The 18955-nt window shown below is 36.1% G+C and overlaps 1 protein-coding gene across 2 annotated transcripts in view; it reads right to left on the minus strand.

Moving 5' to 3' along the window:
- Positions 1–18955, minus strand: part of ORC5 (origin recognition complex subunit 5) — a 68431-nt gene that overhangs the window by 23737 nt on the left and 25739 nt on the right. For both annotated transcript variants that reach the window (XR_011339525.1, XM_069881741.1), the window contains exon 12: positions 11981–12091. Coding sequence is in view for 1 of the 2 variants with exons in the window: in XM_069881741.1 (XP_069737842.1) it covers positions 11981–12091 (111 nt within the window). In the remaining variant the exon portion in view is untranslated. The remainder of the gene's footprint in view (positions 1–11980; positions 12092–18955) is intronic.

Genomic DNA, 18955 nt, shown 5'->3' on the forward strand with positions numbered 1-18955 from the left:
TCCCTGCTTCCTCTTATTTAACACATGTCAGGATTTAACTAAAATGAACAGCTTTTCTGTTACTACCTAAGTAAACCCAGATAGAAATGTATTATAAAGATGAGTGACAGACAGCTGGATGATGACACACTTGACACATATCACATCTGCCAACACTTAGTTTTTTCCTCATTCATGCAGGTTTATTTTTTTTTTCTCAGAAGAGTATAGTACTTATTAGTACAGCATTTCCTAATTCAACATGCAGGAAAAGTTGTTTAACTAGATTTTTAACATTTTATTGTAAAATAAGAGTTAATTAATTTTAAACAAACTAAACCCCTGAGTTTCAGTATTTTTATTCACATGAATATGACCCTAAGCAAGCCTATAATCTGATGCAATAGATACTTTATATGGTTAGCACTTTTAAAGGTAATACAGATAAGAGCATTGTTCCGCTCATGAGGCAGAGGGAGTTAAATCATTAAATATTCAGTTTTAATTAAGATTACTGTATCAAAGGCAAGGCTTAATGCAGATCCGAAGCAAGGATCAAGGTTAATGCCTATTCTAAAGCAAATTTACATAAATTATGTTTCGCTAGTGTACCATAAGTCTTATTTAGTCAATTTCTATCATGTGAGATCATACAAATTACGTTTGGAAAATGTCTATTAAGTCACCTTCTCTCTCCTCCCTCCAACACAGAATTCTTTCCTCTAATTTACTTCTGAAAGCTTTGTCCACTGTTATTTTTGATAGCTCAAGCAATGGGGCATTCCACTAAAACTTCAGAGCAGGCTATTACACACTTTAACATCTCCAACAGAAAGCAGAGTTTGTGGCATTCGAAGCCAAGATGCCCCTCATCTTATTTCATTACTCCTACTTAGACCTCTTCGGACTTCTCTAAATGAATCCTTTCTCAGCACTTGAAGGCTATTAATACTTTCAGATATTTTCATCATCCGCTGGTAGGTATTTAGCCAAATTAGTGTAGGGATCATCTCTCTTCATCTGAACATCACCAAGCACACAGATAGCTATAAGTAATAATTACACGTGCTCATTTCCTTTAATCTTTCTTCACAAGTCATTCCCTTCTAGCCTTCAATTTTTGCCGCACTTCATGCCTACATCTCCTTTTAAGTGTTACTACTTTCCAGTTATTTTCCTTTCTTTGAACAGCTTTATTTCAGGTCATTTCCACTTATTCATGCTAGCTTGAATTTACCACTTCATCCTGACTGTTCACTGATGTATGTAGGCTCACAGCTCTCCTATGTTCATGTCAAATAACCACAGAAAAAAACAAAATTACCTTAGAGACTAGCATTTTAGCTTATTAAAAATATGATAACCATACGTGCATAATAAATCCAAATAGTTTACATTTTTAATTTTTGTGTTTGGTTCCAGTTTTTCCAGATTTTAGGCACCATCAACTCTGGGCAATCAGTTTGAAATAAGTTTGTTTTTAGGAGTACAGATAATTAACCCTTCTCATGTATATTTGCCTTTTTTATTATCTGCATAAACACTTACACTAAGAAGAAAATTAAATCAAGACTACAAGCATTATTTTTTATCTCCTATTCTATTGATGACTCCTATCATGTTTGATCTTCATGATCACTTCAACACAATGAGCTATCTCCAGTGCCTGAGCACAATATAAAGCTAAAAAAAGCCTCACCTGCGCCAGACTGAGAAGGCTTTATTCACACTGGATGGCAGTCTAGCTCACCAAAGTGAATTCCAGATACCAAACTGAATTAAAATTTGGACTAGTTTTGGTACTAGAGATGAGGATAAGATACTGGTTTGAACAGGTGTTAATACAATCACAGAAGTGATAAAATGAGATTTCTTTTCAGATGAGGAGATACTACCATACTAACTCTGCACCTGTAACTCTTTGTTTCTCCCAGTCATTAAAAAGTGGTTTGGTTCTGGTCACAGCCACAGGAAATGTGCTAAATTAAGTGGTCAAATAGCACTCCACAATCTAGTCCCTTGTAACGCTTACCTCAAGGTAAGGGAGGTCTTACTGCTTTTTGCTTTGACTAGGAGGGAAGGAAAACGCAGGCCAAGCATGTGTTGACTGGCTGATCAGCCTCCCATGCAACAGCTCCAGTCAGTCCCTGTGTTTTCTCAGTCAGCCATCCTTCCCCCTTTACTACGTCCACTGGCAGCCTAATGCAGCTTATGATACAGGTTGATTACAGAATCAAAATGGTTGGAAAACACCTCTTAAGACCATCCAGTTCAACCATCAGCCCAATACCACCATGCTAAACTGTGTCATGAAGGGCCATGTCTACATGTTTTTTGAACACTTTCAGAGAATAATTCAAACAAAAAGCTTACCTATGTCAAAATCTCATTTGTAAGAGCTACATACTGAGGATAAAGTTAAATGGCAAGTCTCCATCACTACTAATAGGCAGTCAGCTAAAAGAGAGATTTTTCAGGATATAATTAAAAAGCAATACAGAGATATTGTAGAATCACAGAATCATTTAGGTTGGTAAAGACTCTTAAGATCATCGAATACAAGCCTCAACCTAGCACTGCCAAGTCCACCACTAAACCACTGCTTCTGCTATACCTGTTTGGTGAACCAGAACACATTACTTCAGTTTCCTTCCCAGTCTTCTAGACTGACAGTCTAGCATCTTTCACAGGCACTACAGTTACACAAATTATTAAAAAGCTTTCCTCTACACCATTAGTGTTATACATCCATTAGAGGCCACTCCAGGCTAGAAAATATCTGTTGCAAAAAGTCTTTCTAGGCCATATGCTAGTAATAAATAAAAAAGGCTGGAAAAGATCATTTTGCAACAACAATCTTCAGTTTTCTTCTCATGTCTGTGTAGTAATCCCTTAAGTCAATCTGCTTACTTGCTGTATCAAATATTACAATTTTTATGTATACTATTCCTCAGTTCATTTCTGACTTTCTCTTTCGACATTCTCTTTCATATTCTTGCTTAGGTATGCCCTTGTTCATTTTATATAGGTCACAGATGGTCTACAACATATCAAACACTCCTCAATTATTAAACGACATCAGCTTGGGTCATCTTCTTCTCTATCTATGCCTTTCAATAAATACTCCAGCTACCACCCTTCCTGTCTTTTTAAACTCAATACTAAGCAGGGTCTGAATTCAGAACCTTTCAGAAGACAGATGTTCCATCTGTAAATTCTGCTCCTCATACTGGAAAGTTTTAAAATGTTCACAAAAGCATGATGAATTTCCCATACTTCATTTGTACTATATTTCAAGAAGTATTTATGGAAGGTGAGCAGGTAGGAGACAAAAACTACGTATGTAAAAACATGCACATTAAAAGGTAACCTTTCAATACTCAACACCTAATATCACATCACATGAGAAATGGCAATGTAGACATATTTTTAATTTCCACTGCCAGCAATGCAGTGCAGCTCCAGGCCTGCTCTTGCCAAGTATACAATGGCCAACTTCATCCACAGGAGTTATGGAACAAATGGGACAGTGTATATATCAATTATTTCCCCTGTTCTGGAAAGACATAGATCTGTGAGAGTCCAAAGGAGGGACATGAAGATGATCAGAGGACTGAAGCACCTCTCCTATGAAGACAATGTGATGGAGTTTGGTTTGTTCAGCCTGGAGAAGAGAAGGAGACAGGGAGACCTTAGAGCAGCCTCCTAGTACTTAAAAGGAGCCTACAGGAAAGATGCTCTTTATCAGGCAGCGCAGGGAGAGAACGAGAGGGAGTGGATTTAAGCTGAAAGAAGGGAGATTTAGATTAAATATTAGGAAGAATTTTTTTACTGTGAGGGTGAGTAACCGGCACAGGTTGCCCAGAGAAGTCATGTCTGCCCCATTCCTGGCGGTGTTCAAGGTCAGGTTGAATCGGGCTTCGAGCAACCTGATCCAGTGGAAGGCGTCCCTGCCAAACCAAACCATTCTATGATTCTAAAACTTCTGATAAGCAAGAACGGTTTTAGGTGCTCATGTCTACATCAGGGTGCATGGGATCATGGTTCTCCACATTCCAGTTTCTCTCTATTAACTATAAAAGCACACTCATTGACTAGTTCAGATACACTTTTACAGATACTTAAATATAAACACAATCTCATTCAAAACAATCACGTGATTTCTTCTGTCTGCCCTTCTTCACCTCATGTAAGAAATGAAAGGTAAGGACAGAGGCCTTGTGCAGCAGCTAATACACCTTCAGATACACAGTACCATCTTCAGTCTTTAAAATAATAATAAAAATCATTATAATCATCAACTGCAAGACATATCCACCTGCTGATTAGTCAAATCACAGGGATCTTTTTTTCAAAAAACATATTTTTCTGAATCAAGCTTTTCCAAGTCTGAGTGATGGTTGATTTTCTTCTTATTCCATCACTCTTCATATTTTAAAGAAGCAATATTTTCAGTGTTTATTAACATAAACTTTTCAGAAGTGAGATGTCATACTGCTCCCTCCAAATATTTTCCTGCTTTCAAACGGGAATAGATGGAGTAGAGAGATTATTTCAATTCTTAACTATTCCTCATCTATCAAGAGGCATTTTCATCAACAAGCTTCATATTTTAAAATCCTCTCTTTCAAATTAAGTGTGATGCAGCTGCTTTATTCCAAAATACTGTGGCAAGCCTTACTGTAGCCTATTCCCTACCAAATGAACGTGGAAAGCAGCAGAGGGTTTTCAGAGGAGGGAAGAGGGATGTCAAGTAGATAGTCAACAGCTAGAACTTACTGCAGCTGGCAGGACAGAAACAGTACAAGTATTCACTGCAGTGATCCAACACACTCTTTAATGTACCATTTTGCCACCCTGTGCTCTGACACTGCGCATGTACACAGCCTCAGGTTTTCCAACCAAGTAAAAACAGGAAGGGGTCCCTCATTAGATATAATGCTACAAATTTATTTCACATGTAATACAGCAAAATCATCTGTATTGAAGTGGAGTCTTAGCACCTAAACACAATTTCATCTATATAGAGAGGTGTAAAAGCATATTAGGCAGAGAGAGGCAGACAGGGACAACATCAGAACTAGTCCAAGGAGATTATCAGTAAAAAGAACAAACTCATAGCCAACTCTTCCACCAGGCATTCTGAACCATACTTTGTGCTGTTATTGAAGTTGCAATTATATTCATTACCATATGTGCAGGGAAGTAAAAGACATATTTAGTAAGTAAATGCTTATAAAATTAAGATCTTGACAGGAAATCTGCATTATTACAGCTCTGCTGAAGTAAACACCAAGGATCAAGTAACGCTATTTAGACTAAAAGACAATGGCAGCAAAACATAAAGCAGGTGAAACTGGTGTTGAGTAGTCTTAAAGCTGCATTTAGACGTTAGTTCTAGTCACTGGGGAAGTGAAGAAACAGGGAAAATCAATATAACTTTTTGACCACAAGGGCTAATTCTAGTTTTGAAATTGCATTTCACTGAACCAGGTTCTATACCAATGCTCAATAAAGAGATGATTAATTCCCCCAAACTGGTTGGGATCCAAATTGCCAGAGAAACTAGCCACGTTATTCTTAAAAGAGACAGATAAAATTTATTAAGAGTGTTTATGATGTCACCTGAGGGCTGAACAGGTTATTTCTAGTTTTAACTCTTCCTCATCATATCACCTTAGATCAAGAGATCTGCAAGCAAATTAATGAACTCTACCCTAACTCTACAACCTACCTTATCTTAGTATTGTGTTCTAACTCACTTCTATAAATAGCTGGTGATTCTGGAACACATTAGATGCATACACTAAATGGTTAAAGAAAAGGGATTAAAAAACTTAGCATATGCAAGCTGGTTTTAGATATATATGTTATGACGAGAGCTTGTGCATACTTGCTTAAATTAATCTTTGCTGTCTTAACAGATGAACCAGATGTACTATTATGTTCTTTGTTCTTCCCTAAAGAGGAGATGAGCTGATTATTTATCTCCAAACAATAGGAGTTCATGTACCACAGTGAATAATTTTTTTTTAATCTTGGAGGAAATCACTAACAAGCTTCAGCTGCAACTGCTTGATGTAAACACAGTGTGAATTTGTTCCTAGAGCATTAAACAATGTTCCTTCCACTAAGTACATGAAACCAATTTCTAAGTAAGTATCTAAAGAAAGAGAAGGAAAGGACAGAGTTTGGAAGGAGTGAAACTCTGTTTCGTCTTTCATGTATTCATATTTACTCCTTTTATATACTAACACATTTTCACGGATAAGTTAAAATTTGAAGCTTCAAATGCTGTTTACAAATAACACACCAAGAGAACAGAAGTTAAAGAAACTGTTGGTCGATGCAGCACATTCTTTTTGTCATATAGCATGCAATCTAAGACATGTGAAGGGCACAGAGCTATGTTTAACATTAAGTTCACAGGGCCACCTGACTTGTTCAAGAAAGGTAGTAACAGATGCAGACAGCACACTAAGCTCTTTATCATTACTGTAGCAAACTTGCATACCTACCTCAAAATAACATATTTTATTTGATTATATTTGAAAAGTAAAAATTCACTGTAAATCAATTTTAGAAAGCCTTAACATATAGCTACTTAGTGGTTTATATGAGTCTGCAAATTCTTATGGAGATGCTACTGAAACAAAAACCCTAAGGTTAAACAGCAACAAAGTTTTTAAATGAGTCAATTTTTTAGCTAAAAGACAGAACGGATTTAAGAATTCCTTTTGTCTTCCTGATAAACTCATTCTCATCTGAAGTCTTTGTTCCTTCTCTCTCAATACCCCTTTCCTTGTCATAAACAAAACTTCTCCCATAAAACTGCTTTTCAATAATTCACAACAGCTAAGTGCCAAGCTGGATACTATTACCAGAAGCTCTTCGCGGGAATAAGATAAGTTTCCTACTTTAAATTACTGAAAAGAAAGAATTAAAAAAGAATAGAACAGAATTTGATTAAGAAAGCCTCCCAAGAGATTTTAAAGCGGTATTTACTGTATACTCCTCAAAATGAAAACAAGATCAAACGAGGTCAAACAACATAACACAGCTCAAACTTAATTAGTTTTTCTAAAAGATTTTTCTGTATCAACTGAAACTAGAAGGAATCAGGCATACTAGTTTCTTCATAATTTTAATTAGAAAGTACTGCTTGAACTAAGAATACTTCTATTTCTATTCATAGCCACACTAAGACATAAAAAATAGTCAGTTATTTGGTTACAAGTAAGTAATGTTTTCTCCTTTCCCTTTGCGTAACAGCAGGCTCTCTCAAGCTGCCATAGTCAGTGTTAAAGTGCTAACCTAAGTCACCATGCTGTGCCTCACATTAAGTTCCCATTTCAGCTCATGAATTTCTGCTAGATTAGTCCTGCAACCAATAACAGAAAATGAGAAAATAAGTTATTTACTACCTTTTATCATCATCTTCCCACATCTACTGAAAATCAAGAGTACTGATCAATAGACTGCTGTGCTTTCTAATCAATAGACAGATCTAACAAAATAAAGCATGTCTAATGCATAATATGCTTATAAAAGAATACAGGCATTAGGATCAAATACAATAGCACTAATATAAGCTTTTTAAAAAATTGCAGCTGTAAATTTTCCAATCACTAAGAAAGCTGGTCTAACAATTAAAAAAATCTTTTAGGTATGGGCAACCATGGAGTCACGGGATCAAAAGGCTGCATTGCAAACCCATGTGGACAAGAAAAGCAAAGGGTATACAAAAATTCTATAGTGTCACATACAATATTCCTATGTAAGACTAAATATCCTGCGCTGTAAGAGGTGTCCATGTAGCTTCACTTGCATTGAAAGAGGCGAGGTAACCCCAGAACCTATGGTTTATATTCAATAATTCCTGTTACTGGGAGGCTGCAAAGCAAAGGTCTTCTGAGGGACTAGAGAGGTATACCATAAATCTTAATAGTTCTCATGAAGAAAAAAGAAAAAAGGTTTTAAACTGCTTTTGTAAAAGTAAATGCTCCCCCCAAAAGAAATCAGAGAGGGGCCAAACCAGATTAAACTGTGTAATTTTATGTATTTTCCTGTGAAGCAAGAGGAGGACAGTGAAATGAAAATAGTAACTTGCAGATTAAATCAATATGGAAGAGGCTGATGACATTCGTTCTTGTAATTTAAGTCTAGAACTCAAGAAGTTATAAAAATAACACTAACTTTTCCAATCATCACACTTCTGGATGTTTACTACTTAATAATTCAATATTTTAACAACATATAAAATAATTACTCAAATACAACAACATTTTTGTATACAACTCTTCCAATTTCTACCTAATTTTGAAGTACTGCTGCTGAGTACTGCCCAATGGGTGTATAAAACAAAGTAATACACTCTCCAAATTCAGATGCACGATATACTGTAATTATGTCTTGAATCACTTTCCAATATAAACTGTGAGATTAAAAGTCCTTTTTTTTTCTTAAAACATTTAACAAGAAATCTCACCACTATATAAATGTCAATCATCAAGTTCTGAATGCTAAGCTCATCTGAGAGCAGAACAGAAATATATTCTACCTAGAAGCTGTCCCGCACACTTACATAGCTACCGTTTGCTATAAACTTCTCAATTATTTCAGGTAAAAGTTTAGTGGTAGTGGTAATAACATCTTTAAACTGTTAAATTATTATAAAAAATTATAGCTGAAAAAAAAACTTTTAGAAGACCTTGTCCTCTGAAATGGCTGCAGAAATCAGTTATGCTCTTACCTCCATTATCTCTTGATTTAAAAACTAAGTAAATAAATTCAAACAAATTCAGTGCCATGTTGCAGTTACATACAATGTGTTAAAGAATTCTATTGTGACAAATCAGAACTACTAAGAAAAATAGAGAATGTTCTGGAGGAAAACTTCTTCAGTGAATGTAGATCTATAGTCATTGATGTACCAACATCAATAGTCTGAAATAAAATAAAAAAAATCCCCTTACTTTAACTTCCTCGCAAACAAGCCTCACTAGATGTATGAAAATGTCACTTTAAAACAGCACAAGAAGAAGGTAAATTTCAACTTTTAGGAAGGTAACCGGAACAATTTTCATTTGCGGAAGTGGAAATTTGCATGTTTCAGGATTTATTTTCCCTCCTGGTGCCACCTCCTTGTGCTAGTTGGTAAGGAAAACAAAATGAATGAACCCAATTCTTTCACATTAAACCTCACTACAGCAAGAAGCTACAACAAGAAAAATGCAGTCTCGTATCATTGCAAAGATTCTGCTTCTGAAAGGAACGCATTAATACATTAAGTATGAGACCATTTAAAAAACTAATTAATATTAAAAGGCAAAAGTTAGAATAAGATTTAAAATTTAAGTCAAAGTTCCATTTAGTAAAAATGCAACATTTTCAATAAACCATAGCATTAAACAGAAAAAAGAAAATTTGCTGCTTATTAGCACAGAAGTTGCATTTTTGAAAAGCTAATAACCAGAATTTTCATGTGAATAGAAATTATGCACAGAAACAAGATGTAATAAGAAATACCACAAAATCAGCAACATGACAGATCTTAAAGCAGCTGCTTGTCCTTTCTGACTCTTGACTGAGACTGTTGATCAACTTTAAAGCTAAAGCATGCTATTTTCTGACGGTACATTGGGAGAATTATGAAGTATTTGGTTCCTGTATAGCTGTTTAGTTTACAAATGAAAAAGCACATAAAATTAATGTTGAATCAGTTAAGAAGCCAAATATTTGACTTAAAACATTTTAAACCTCTGCACAATTCAAGAAGGATTTCCATGCAGTACACACAAACAAGAAAATCAAAGCTTGTGGTATCTAACAGCAAAATGTACCGATACTGCTAGGGATAATCCAGTTCCTAGGTATTTACTTTATTTGAAAAATTTATTTACAGAATAACTAATGGCAAAAATCAGTGGAATATAAATTATTTTAACTACTCAGGAAAATTAAATTTTGTTGTATTTTATGTTACTTTACATTAGGCATTTCAAGGATTTTTATTTAAAATTTAATGTAAATTTTTTTCTCAATTAAAAACATTTCAAGAACTATTTCTAAAATTTTATTTTGATATAAATATTTAATTTACACTTCTTTGCCCTAACCTTTTTAAGGCTTAATGCAATTTTTTTACTATCTTTATAGCTTAATCTGCATAAATGCGGAAAAATAACGAATTACTACTATTCTTTGGTGACACTGCCATCTAGTGTACACACTGAATTAGGATGAAGCATCATTTGAATTTACATTCTTCAGTTTAGTCTAAAGGGGAATCAACTTCATGTACATACTACACCTTCAGTACTACTTAACTACGTATTCGAATAATGACATCTGTTCTTCCGTGTGGAATACATGTTAAATATGCAGAAATATTAATTTTAAAAATAGACTGTAAAACTCTTATATAATACATTCATGTCTCAAGAGTACCAAGACGATTTTGATAGCCAAAATAAGAGAATAAGAATATACAGCTAACATCCTACACAAATTTTACTACATAGTGCTCCCAGTTTTGTCATCATCATTTCCTTTCACTTTAATTAAATAAATTAAACTGGAACTTGCTCATCGAGACTAACAAAGTTCAGGCAAAGATTGAAATTTGACAGTTACAGTTGGACAGTCAATTATTTTGCTTCTTGCCTGTTCTTTCACCTTAAAAGGTTGCACTCCTTCCATCTAAGAAATTAAATTTTGTTGAAAGATTACCGTAACAATGTCTTCAAACGCTTGAAGAAAAGAAGGCAAAGTAGAAGAAAGAAGGAAAGGCTTAACCCAAGAAGTACCTACGCGATGCATCGTCAGTAGATTTAGAGCACCAGTGAAACCAATCTTAATCATTTATCTAATTAAAAAAAAAGTAAATGCTTGCATTCTCAGATTGAGGTTGTTGTCTCACACCTCAGGTCACATAATAACTTTTAATTAAAGGAGCTTGAGAGAAAACATATGTAAAGCATCTGGGTCCCCCACACTATTAAAGATATTCACATACCATTGATTAAATAAAGTATTATTTTCTAGCTCCTCAACTGCCTGACTGTACAGTACATATTTATGGTTGGTTATTCTACAAATTCAGGAGATTAATTTTGCCAAGTATCTGTGTGAACACTGAATAGTGATGATTACAGCAGTAGCAAAATTGTTCACGTGTCTTGAGCATGTTTCCTAGAACTTTACATGAACACAGACATCAGATTTAAGTAATCCTTGGTTACACTTGAGACCTAACAAGGAAAGGTAGAAAATAGTTCTATAAGTAAAAGTTAAGCACAACTGGAAAGCAGAAAAGAAATTAAGATCTTCTAAGTTGGACATGAAAGATCTAAGAATCAAGTTGACAATATAAAACTATCTTTACTTATACAGACTGGATATTTACACTTGACAAACCCAGAGCTCTAGAGAAATTTATATTTACTCAATTCCACTCAGCTCTACAATTTATGCTGCCACCTAGTGAAACAGTATACTGACTCCCCTCTGCAAGAATGTTAAAGTTGGTCCAAATGAAAAATGTTATCCCCAAGACATACGTATCACAGGAAACACCTTTCACCTGCAAATACCTTATTCTATCCTCTGCTCCTTCTTCACCACTACATTTTGTAATGTGTGTTAGAAGTTGACTAACTTTGGCCGTAAGAGAGTGAATATTTATGCGCTTAAACCCAAATGTAAATAGGCTAAAAGACTTAAATGAGAAGCCAAGTAACTAATCAACACAGATCACAGTCTGGAGTCAGGAAAAATGTCAGCTGTTAGAACGTTTCAGACCATTACACAGATAAAACCTTGAATTCATATTGATTAATAAAGATAAATACTACTCTGAGCCTTCAACTTAAATCACTGTTGTGGTTGTTTTCTCATTACATTTTGTTAGCATGATGACTTACAAAAAAACCCAATGTAAAACCCTTTCAAAAATTCCAGATGGTAAAAAGGAAACAAAGAAAGTTAAGTACACACTCACCTGGGAAAATATATTTGCAGTTGGAGCAACTCTGTTGTCCACAATGCTGTATAATATTGCTAACAATCTGTCCAGGGGAAATGGCTTTGGCCCAATGAGATGACTACTGGTCTGCAACAGAAACAAGACTTTTCAATCCAATGGTTCTTTTTTGGAGTACCACAAGATGTTACTCTCACTCTCTGGGTACGCACTATAATTCACAGTAGACTTCATACAGCCTACTTAGATATTATGGAAAACACTGAATATATGCTTATTGATCAAGATGAAGATCTATGCCTAGAGCTCTACTTAATGTGGCAAGAGTTCAAATGGCACAACAAATAAGAATATTTTTTAGCTACAACAGAGAATCTGATGCCAAATTTCCTGTCAAGTAAATCTATAAATCCAGTGACCTGGTAAATTGTCTTGCCCAGAATAAGGATTAAAGAGGAAAGACTTTGTTTTATGGCATTCTCAAGGTGCAAACAGTTTTCTTTACAGTTTATCAACAGCAAGGCATGTTAGGCTTCTTAAAAGCACACCAAATTTCTAGCTAGTGAAAAAAAAAAAAAAAGTTTAGATTTATTCCATTGTCTACAGTTAGTTTATAACCCACAATCACTTACAAAGAACTGCACATAACAGGACAATAATTTTTTACAAATCTATAAAACCATTAAATGACTTTATTTTTGTGTGTTTGTTTACTGAAGACAAATACATTATTAGCATTTACATTTTGAAATATTGTAAGAGGAGGAGACTCTGCTTAAGTATCAATTTACCCACTTCCTTTGAATCGTTTTAGCCAAAGCCCCTTGTGAGAGGTGCAAATCCACAACAAGAGTTCCTCACTAAACTAAATCAATGAATTCACAAATCAATTGTACTGACAGTACAATAATTCATTCCTATTGCACTTTACAGAGATACAGTCAAGGGAGCCAGAAACATCCTGTGGTAGATGCCAAGGGGCCATCACTCTCTAGGTAGCTTGAGAAGGTCTCCTCTAAATAGTGCAGGAGCTTTGCTGCCTGCTATACCCACACCTACATTTGCTTGTCTTAACCTGCAAATTGAACAGGGCCATGAAGATGATGGAGGGATTGGAGTGCCTGTCACACAAGGAGAGGCTGAGAACAATGGGGTTGTTTAACCATGAGAAAAAATGGTTCAGGGGGAATTCATCAAAATACCTGATAAGTAATGTAAAGATGACTTGAGACAGACTCTTCTGAGTAGCGTCCAGTGGCAATAAGGACGAATAGGAATTCAGGAAACAATATTCAAACATAAAATAAGAAAAAACTTTTTTTCCCCCCATAAGGGTGATTAACCCCTGCAACTTATTGTCTAGGTAGGCTGTGCAGTCTCCAAGCTTGCAGATACTAAAAACTCAACTGGGCATAGTCCTGAGCAACCTCCCTCTAGGTAACCCTGCTTGAGCAGGTGTGTTGGACTAGAGCAGAGATCTTATTCCACCTCGGCTTCTCTGTGAACTTCACTTTCTAAAATCTACATTTTAAAAAAAAAAATCACTTAGCCATCTCTCAAAAAATAAAATGTACTAACTGCTCATTCTTTTCCAACAAAATTGGGTTTTTATATTTTGGCTGATTTTACCATTGTAGTTTTCATATTCTCTTCTGCTTTCTTTATACAAAAACGAAATGGGGATCTAATGCTTATAAATATCTAAAGGGCCACTGTCAAGAGGATGGAGCCAGACTCTTTCAGTGGTGCCCTAGAACAGGAAAAGGGCAACGGGCACAAAACGGAGCACAGGAAGTTCCACTTCAACATGAGGAAAAACTTTACTGTGAGGGTGACAGAGCAGTGGGAGAGGCAGAGAGGCTGTGGAGTCTCCTTCTCTGGAGATATTAAAAACCTGCCTGGATGCATTCCTGTGCAACCTGCTGCAGGTGAACCTGCTTTAGCAGTGGGGTTGTACTCGATGACCTCCAGACGTCCCTCCCAATGCCAATCATCCTGTGATTCTGTGAAAATGTTACTATTTTGATACAAAACCCAAAGAAAACCTTTTTTTATCAAGAAATTAAAAATGAGAACATTTCAACTTATTGTTTTACATTGGAAATATCTTTGCTTCTACATTTCTACTTTCTTAGAATCCACTCAATCATAGGACAATTCTGGCTAGAAGGGATCTCAGGAGGTCTCTAGTCAAAACCTTTCCTGCTCAGAGCCAGGTCAACTAGGAGGTCAGGCCAGGTTGCTCAGGACTTTATCAGTTCAGTCTCAGAAACCTCCAAGGACAGAGCTTCCGTCACCCTCTCTGGGAAACCACTGTCACTCTTTGGCAACGTCCCATCCTTATATCCCCTATAAATATCAACTTACACCCACTGCTTCTCACCCTCTCACCATTCGCCACTGTGTCACATACTCTTGATGAACTCTATGCAGGTAAAGAACAGGCTGCTTTTAGTCCTCCCTTCTACAGCCTGAACAATTGTGGTTCCCTCAGCCTTTCCTTGCAAGACAAGCACTCCAGCCTCTGACCATTTTGATGTCTCTCTGTTGAACCTTCTCTGGTTTATTGATTCGTCTCTTCTACTGAAGGGGGGCAAGACTGGATGGAGTACTCGAGGTGCTGCCCAAAGAGTGCCAAGCGTGAGGTCCAGAACGATTTGCCATCAGAGTTTAGCTGGTTAAAACAAAGACTTCAGTGGGCTGAGCCTAAGGTTGGCTCCTTCACTTTGAAGAGCTACCCGCCAGCTACAGACAAACTATTACCAGGACACGGGACATTTACTTGACTTTACATTTACAGAGATATCCCATCTGTTATTCTTCTTCTGCCCCTGATACATCATCTTCACATCTCACCTGACAATGATGGACATCTTAGGCATTACAGGTTATTGTAAGTAGTAACACTGAATTCAATCAGAAACAAAAGTAGGAGTTCCTGATTTTTCAACGTGAGATATTTTTCAAATAACCAATTCTATAAAAAGGAGAAGCAAGGTTCACAGGGCAGAACTGGGCAGCATTGTTAGGACTACAGAGATTTATTTGATGACCCTGATTGTCAAAAGTTCTGACAAGGGAAATACTTGTTTCCTTTTAAGTTTGTATTTCATTCTCTACTTTGACATCCAGTTTCCTTTTTTTTTTGTAGTGTACATTGATTTATCTTACCAGCAGAGCAGTGAAGATAAAAGAGGAATTTCAAAAGAAAATTTGTTTCAGAATGCTTCTGGGAAAGGACACTTCTCAAATACACCACCAGCACCCCTGTGGTGTCAGTAATCAGTAAAAACACGCTGTTTCTCCAGCAAAACAAAAAGGTATTTTCAATAGATGGTTTAGCTTTTCACATCCAGGAGGTGTCCCCAAAGCTACCTCTTTGCCAACAAAGAAAGCAATGTGAAAAAGTCTTTGAAACACATAGTCAAAACTTGAGCACAGTACCCTCAGTTAGAATGCAGCTGCTGGGTAAGTTATGAACTGTACAATCTCCTGCCCTTCTGCTTCTAGACATGCCAGTTCTGTGAGGCATATTCTCTATTATCAACAGAAAAAGTCAACAAACATGCAGTAATTAAAATGTGTACACTACAAGCAGCTAGCAAGCGCAATTAGCATATAGTAATCCTTAAAGCTGTGGCTAGTATACAGCTTCTTCACAAGTTTCCTGTTCTTAATATTACCAGCTCTCTGCTTACACAGAACGTTGTTTTTAACTTTCAGCTTATTTAAGAGAAGTGCTTCCTTCTGGAAAAGCCAAAAGAGTTAATTCTAATAGAGTGCAACTTCTAGAAGACACAGAAATAAATTCCTGGAAGATGAATGGTTTAGAAACTCCTCCAAACAGAACACAGTAAAGAAAAAGATTTGTAAAAATTTTCTACAAGGAACTAATGCAAAATACTACACAAAGAGTATTTATAAAAATCCAAGTGACTCCTCATCTCCCTTCAAAATGAACAAAGATACTATCTACCTTCAGAAAATCTTTTAATAAGGTTAGTAACTACCAAATTAACTCTGTGCATCCTCTATCTTCTCTCCACCTTTGGCAACAGAATCACTAAATAGTTCGAGAAGATTTTCCCCTGTTGACACTGTCTGTGCTCGTGCTTTTCATCTACTCTCTCAAGTTTTCACATCCCCACGGTTTAACAGGCCTAAGTCTTTCACTGTCCCACAAGTGCAAACAAAATAGTCGCAATCCAAAATTTCATGAACAATAATGTAAGAATCAAGTGTTCCTTAAAGAGTAAAACCATAACCCAAACTAAACCCTGCACGAAAGGGAGAAAGTTCTTATCTTCACTTGGCTGAATTTTCAACCCTTTTAGAATATACTGGAAGACAGAACTATGCTTCCCACTTTTTTTAGCAGAAAGCATTCCTGAACTTCCCTAGTTGCTACACAAATGAAACATCTTCAGCTGTAAACTAAAAATTCTGATACAAACCAAATCCTAGACTGAAGCTGAACCAGATATATTAGACAAACTCTTCTCTAATAAAAAACACACCAACACATCTGATCTTCAGATGGACTGACATCTGAAAAGAACGAAGTAGCTTCACCAGGAAGATCTCCCACTTGTCACCAAACTGGAAAAAACATCATTCCAGAGCAACCACGCGAAGAAACCCAACAAAATCTGTTGTTATCAGCAACAAAGCAATTAATGAACCATAAGGTAATTTTTTTCCCCCTTAATCAAAAGATTTACTTTTTCTAATAAAAAACACGGCCTCTGGACTGAACAGAGTTAAGAAACAGATTTTTTAGCCTGGCTGTACCCAAACTTTTAAGGTAGGATTTATTTCATCTAATCTTAGCTTCCTGCCAAATAAGTATGCACAGGTGAACTAGGTTCCTAAGTTCCCATTATAGCCAGTAGAAATCTAATCAATAGTTTATGGTGCAATTCATCTGACTGAATGTACAACTACTTCAGTATGAAACGAATCACACCCTACACTCCAGTGACTGCATCAACTAGCTCTGCACTGTCTATAAAAAGACACTATCTTAGATGCAGGCACCCATTCGGAACTGGGTGACTCTGATCTGTAAATCAGTCTTTAGACAAGCTCCCTTGAGCTTATATAAGACATCACAACCACTGAAGTAAATGACTCTTTACTTATAACACTGCATACATAATACTTTATCCCTATATTTCAGTTCACCTCACTATAAAATCATGGTACCAAAGTACGCAAGTTTACATGTTGTGCTTGTATCTCTGTGTAAATATCTATAACTTTTACAGTACAGTAAAAGGAACACAGGCCTGGAAGATCCCCTTAGGACCTGCAGTCCTGTTCCACACTACCACAGCTAACATATCTCAAAAACTTTGAAAACCAGACTGTGCTCTGACCTACAAGCAGTTTCAGTTTCTGGCACCAATACTTACAGTGAAAGGGTCCTTATCTGTAAACTATAAAGCAATGTATAAGCAGAGAACCAGTGCTCCTTAATGAGAACCAAAGGTACTCTCAAAACTCCACAAAGTTCCCATTCATTAACCCCTAAGTCAAACTCCTGTTTCTTGCATGCAATCAGACTTTCATGTAACACAGTCAATAGATATTCTCTGTGAACTAAATTTGATGTATTACGATTATAGAGTTCTAATCCTCCTCAGACTAATACTAGTTTTTAATAAAACAAAGAGGTGCAAGAATTAGATCATTCACAGTCTTAAGATGCCTTCCTAACTCTGCAACATATTTGTTACAGACAAGCAACAAACCAAGCTTCTTTAACTGCACACATGTCTAATCAGGCTTTCAGGATATCCGTTCAATGCTTAGGTCACAGAGTAAATGTAAAATCTACAAAATTAGAATCAATCTAATTGAAGTAAAAAAAACCAACTGAAATCTTGCTCTTTGATCATTAATTTTGTTTACATTTACTTTGTTTACAATTGTTTGAGTTACCCTTAGTTCTTCCCTTAGCACCTCCTTCTGTTCTGTGTTTGTACCTACTCACCAGCATTTAGTTGGCTCCAGAAACAATAAAATGAAAAACAATTTATCACTAAAGCAGGTACTTCTGAACACTAGGCAATGAATGCAGATACAAGTGCATTTAATATAAACACTGATTCAAGAGAACAAGCCCTATGGTACAGATAAGGCAATCACGACCTCGGTATTTCTTCATCTGATCTCTGTTTTCCCCTTTCCCTTGTGTTCCTAGCTGTTCCCATCTCCCTAGTTGTTCTCATCTCACCATCCAAGTCAGAAATCTATTGCCCAAAGCAAATAAAACGAAAAACCCTTCCTGCAGAGGATGCAAGGAAAGAACATTTTGATCCAAGATAAAATATTTATTCCTTCTCCCAAAACTTATTTATTGACTAACTAACTATATGGAGGTATTTCAAGAAGATAGTGCTCCTGAAAATAATTCAGTCTCTAGAGTTCACATGCCAGGGACAAAACTCACAAGGTCTACGTGTACAGGACACATGCATTTAGAGACTTCAGGATTCTTAATTTTACATAAATACCTACCTAGCACTGCAACACACTGCACTGCTGAAGATCGCTTAATGTTTTCACATATAAGAACTGCCTCTATAGAAACAGGAGAACTTGGAAAAAAAGCCTTTGGATAGCCAAGGACTCTGTCCTGCTGCAGGGGCAGGTGAAAAATTAGAGGAAAAGCTATAGGTAGGATCAGAAGCAAAGGATTATTAGGCTAAGTAGCACACTAAAATTTTTCTCTTATTATTTATACTGCCTGTAACACAGAGAAGAAAAGAATGTAATGACTGTTTATCCAGGGATTTAGTGCTGTTTGCACTGCTCTTGATTTAGGAATTTGTTTAAAAATAAGTTAAGAAGTTATAACTGTTAAAATTTTTTATTTCTTTTTTTACATTACAGTCCTAAATAAACATACAGGTATTTGATTTTCCTAGCATATAAAGCTACTGTCTGTAAAAAGTGGTATAGCTCCACTGAAATCAAGGATATTTAGCT

This window comes from Phaenicophaeus curvirostris, chromosome 1 (genome assembly GCF_032191515.1).
Source record: "Phaenicophaeus curvirostris isolate KB17595 chromosome 1, BPBGC_Pcur_1.0, whole genome shotgun sequence".
Classification (NCBI taxonomy): Eukaryota; Metazoa; Chordata; class Aves; order Cuculiformes; family Cuculidae; genus Phaenicophaeus; species Phaenicophaeus curvirostris.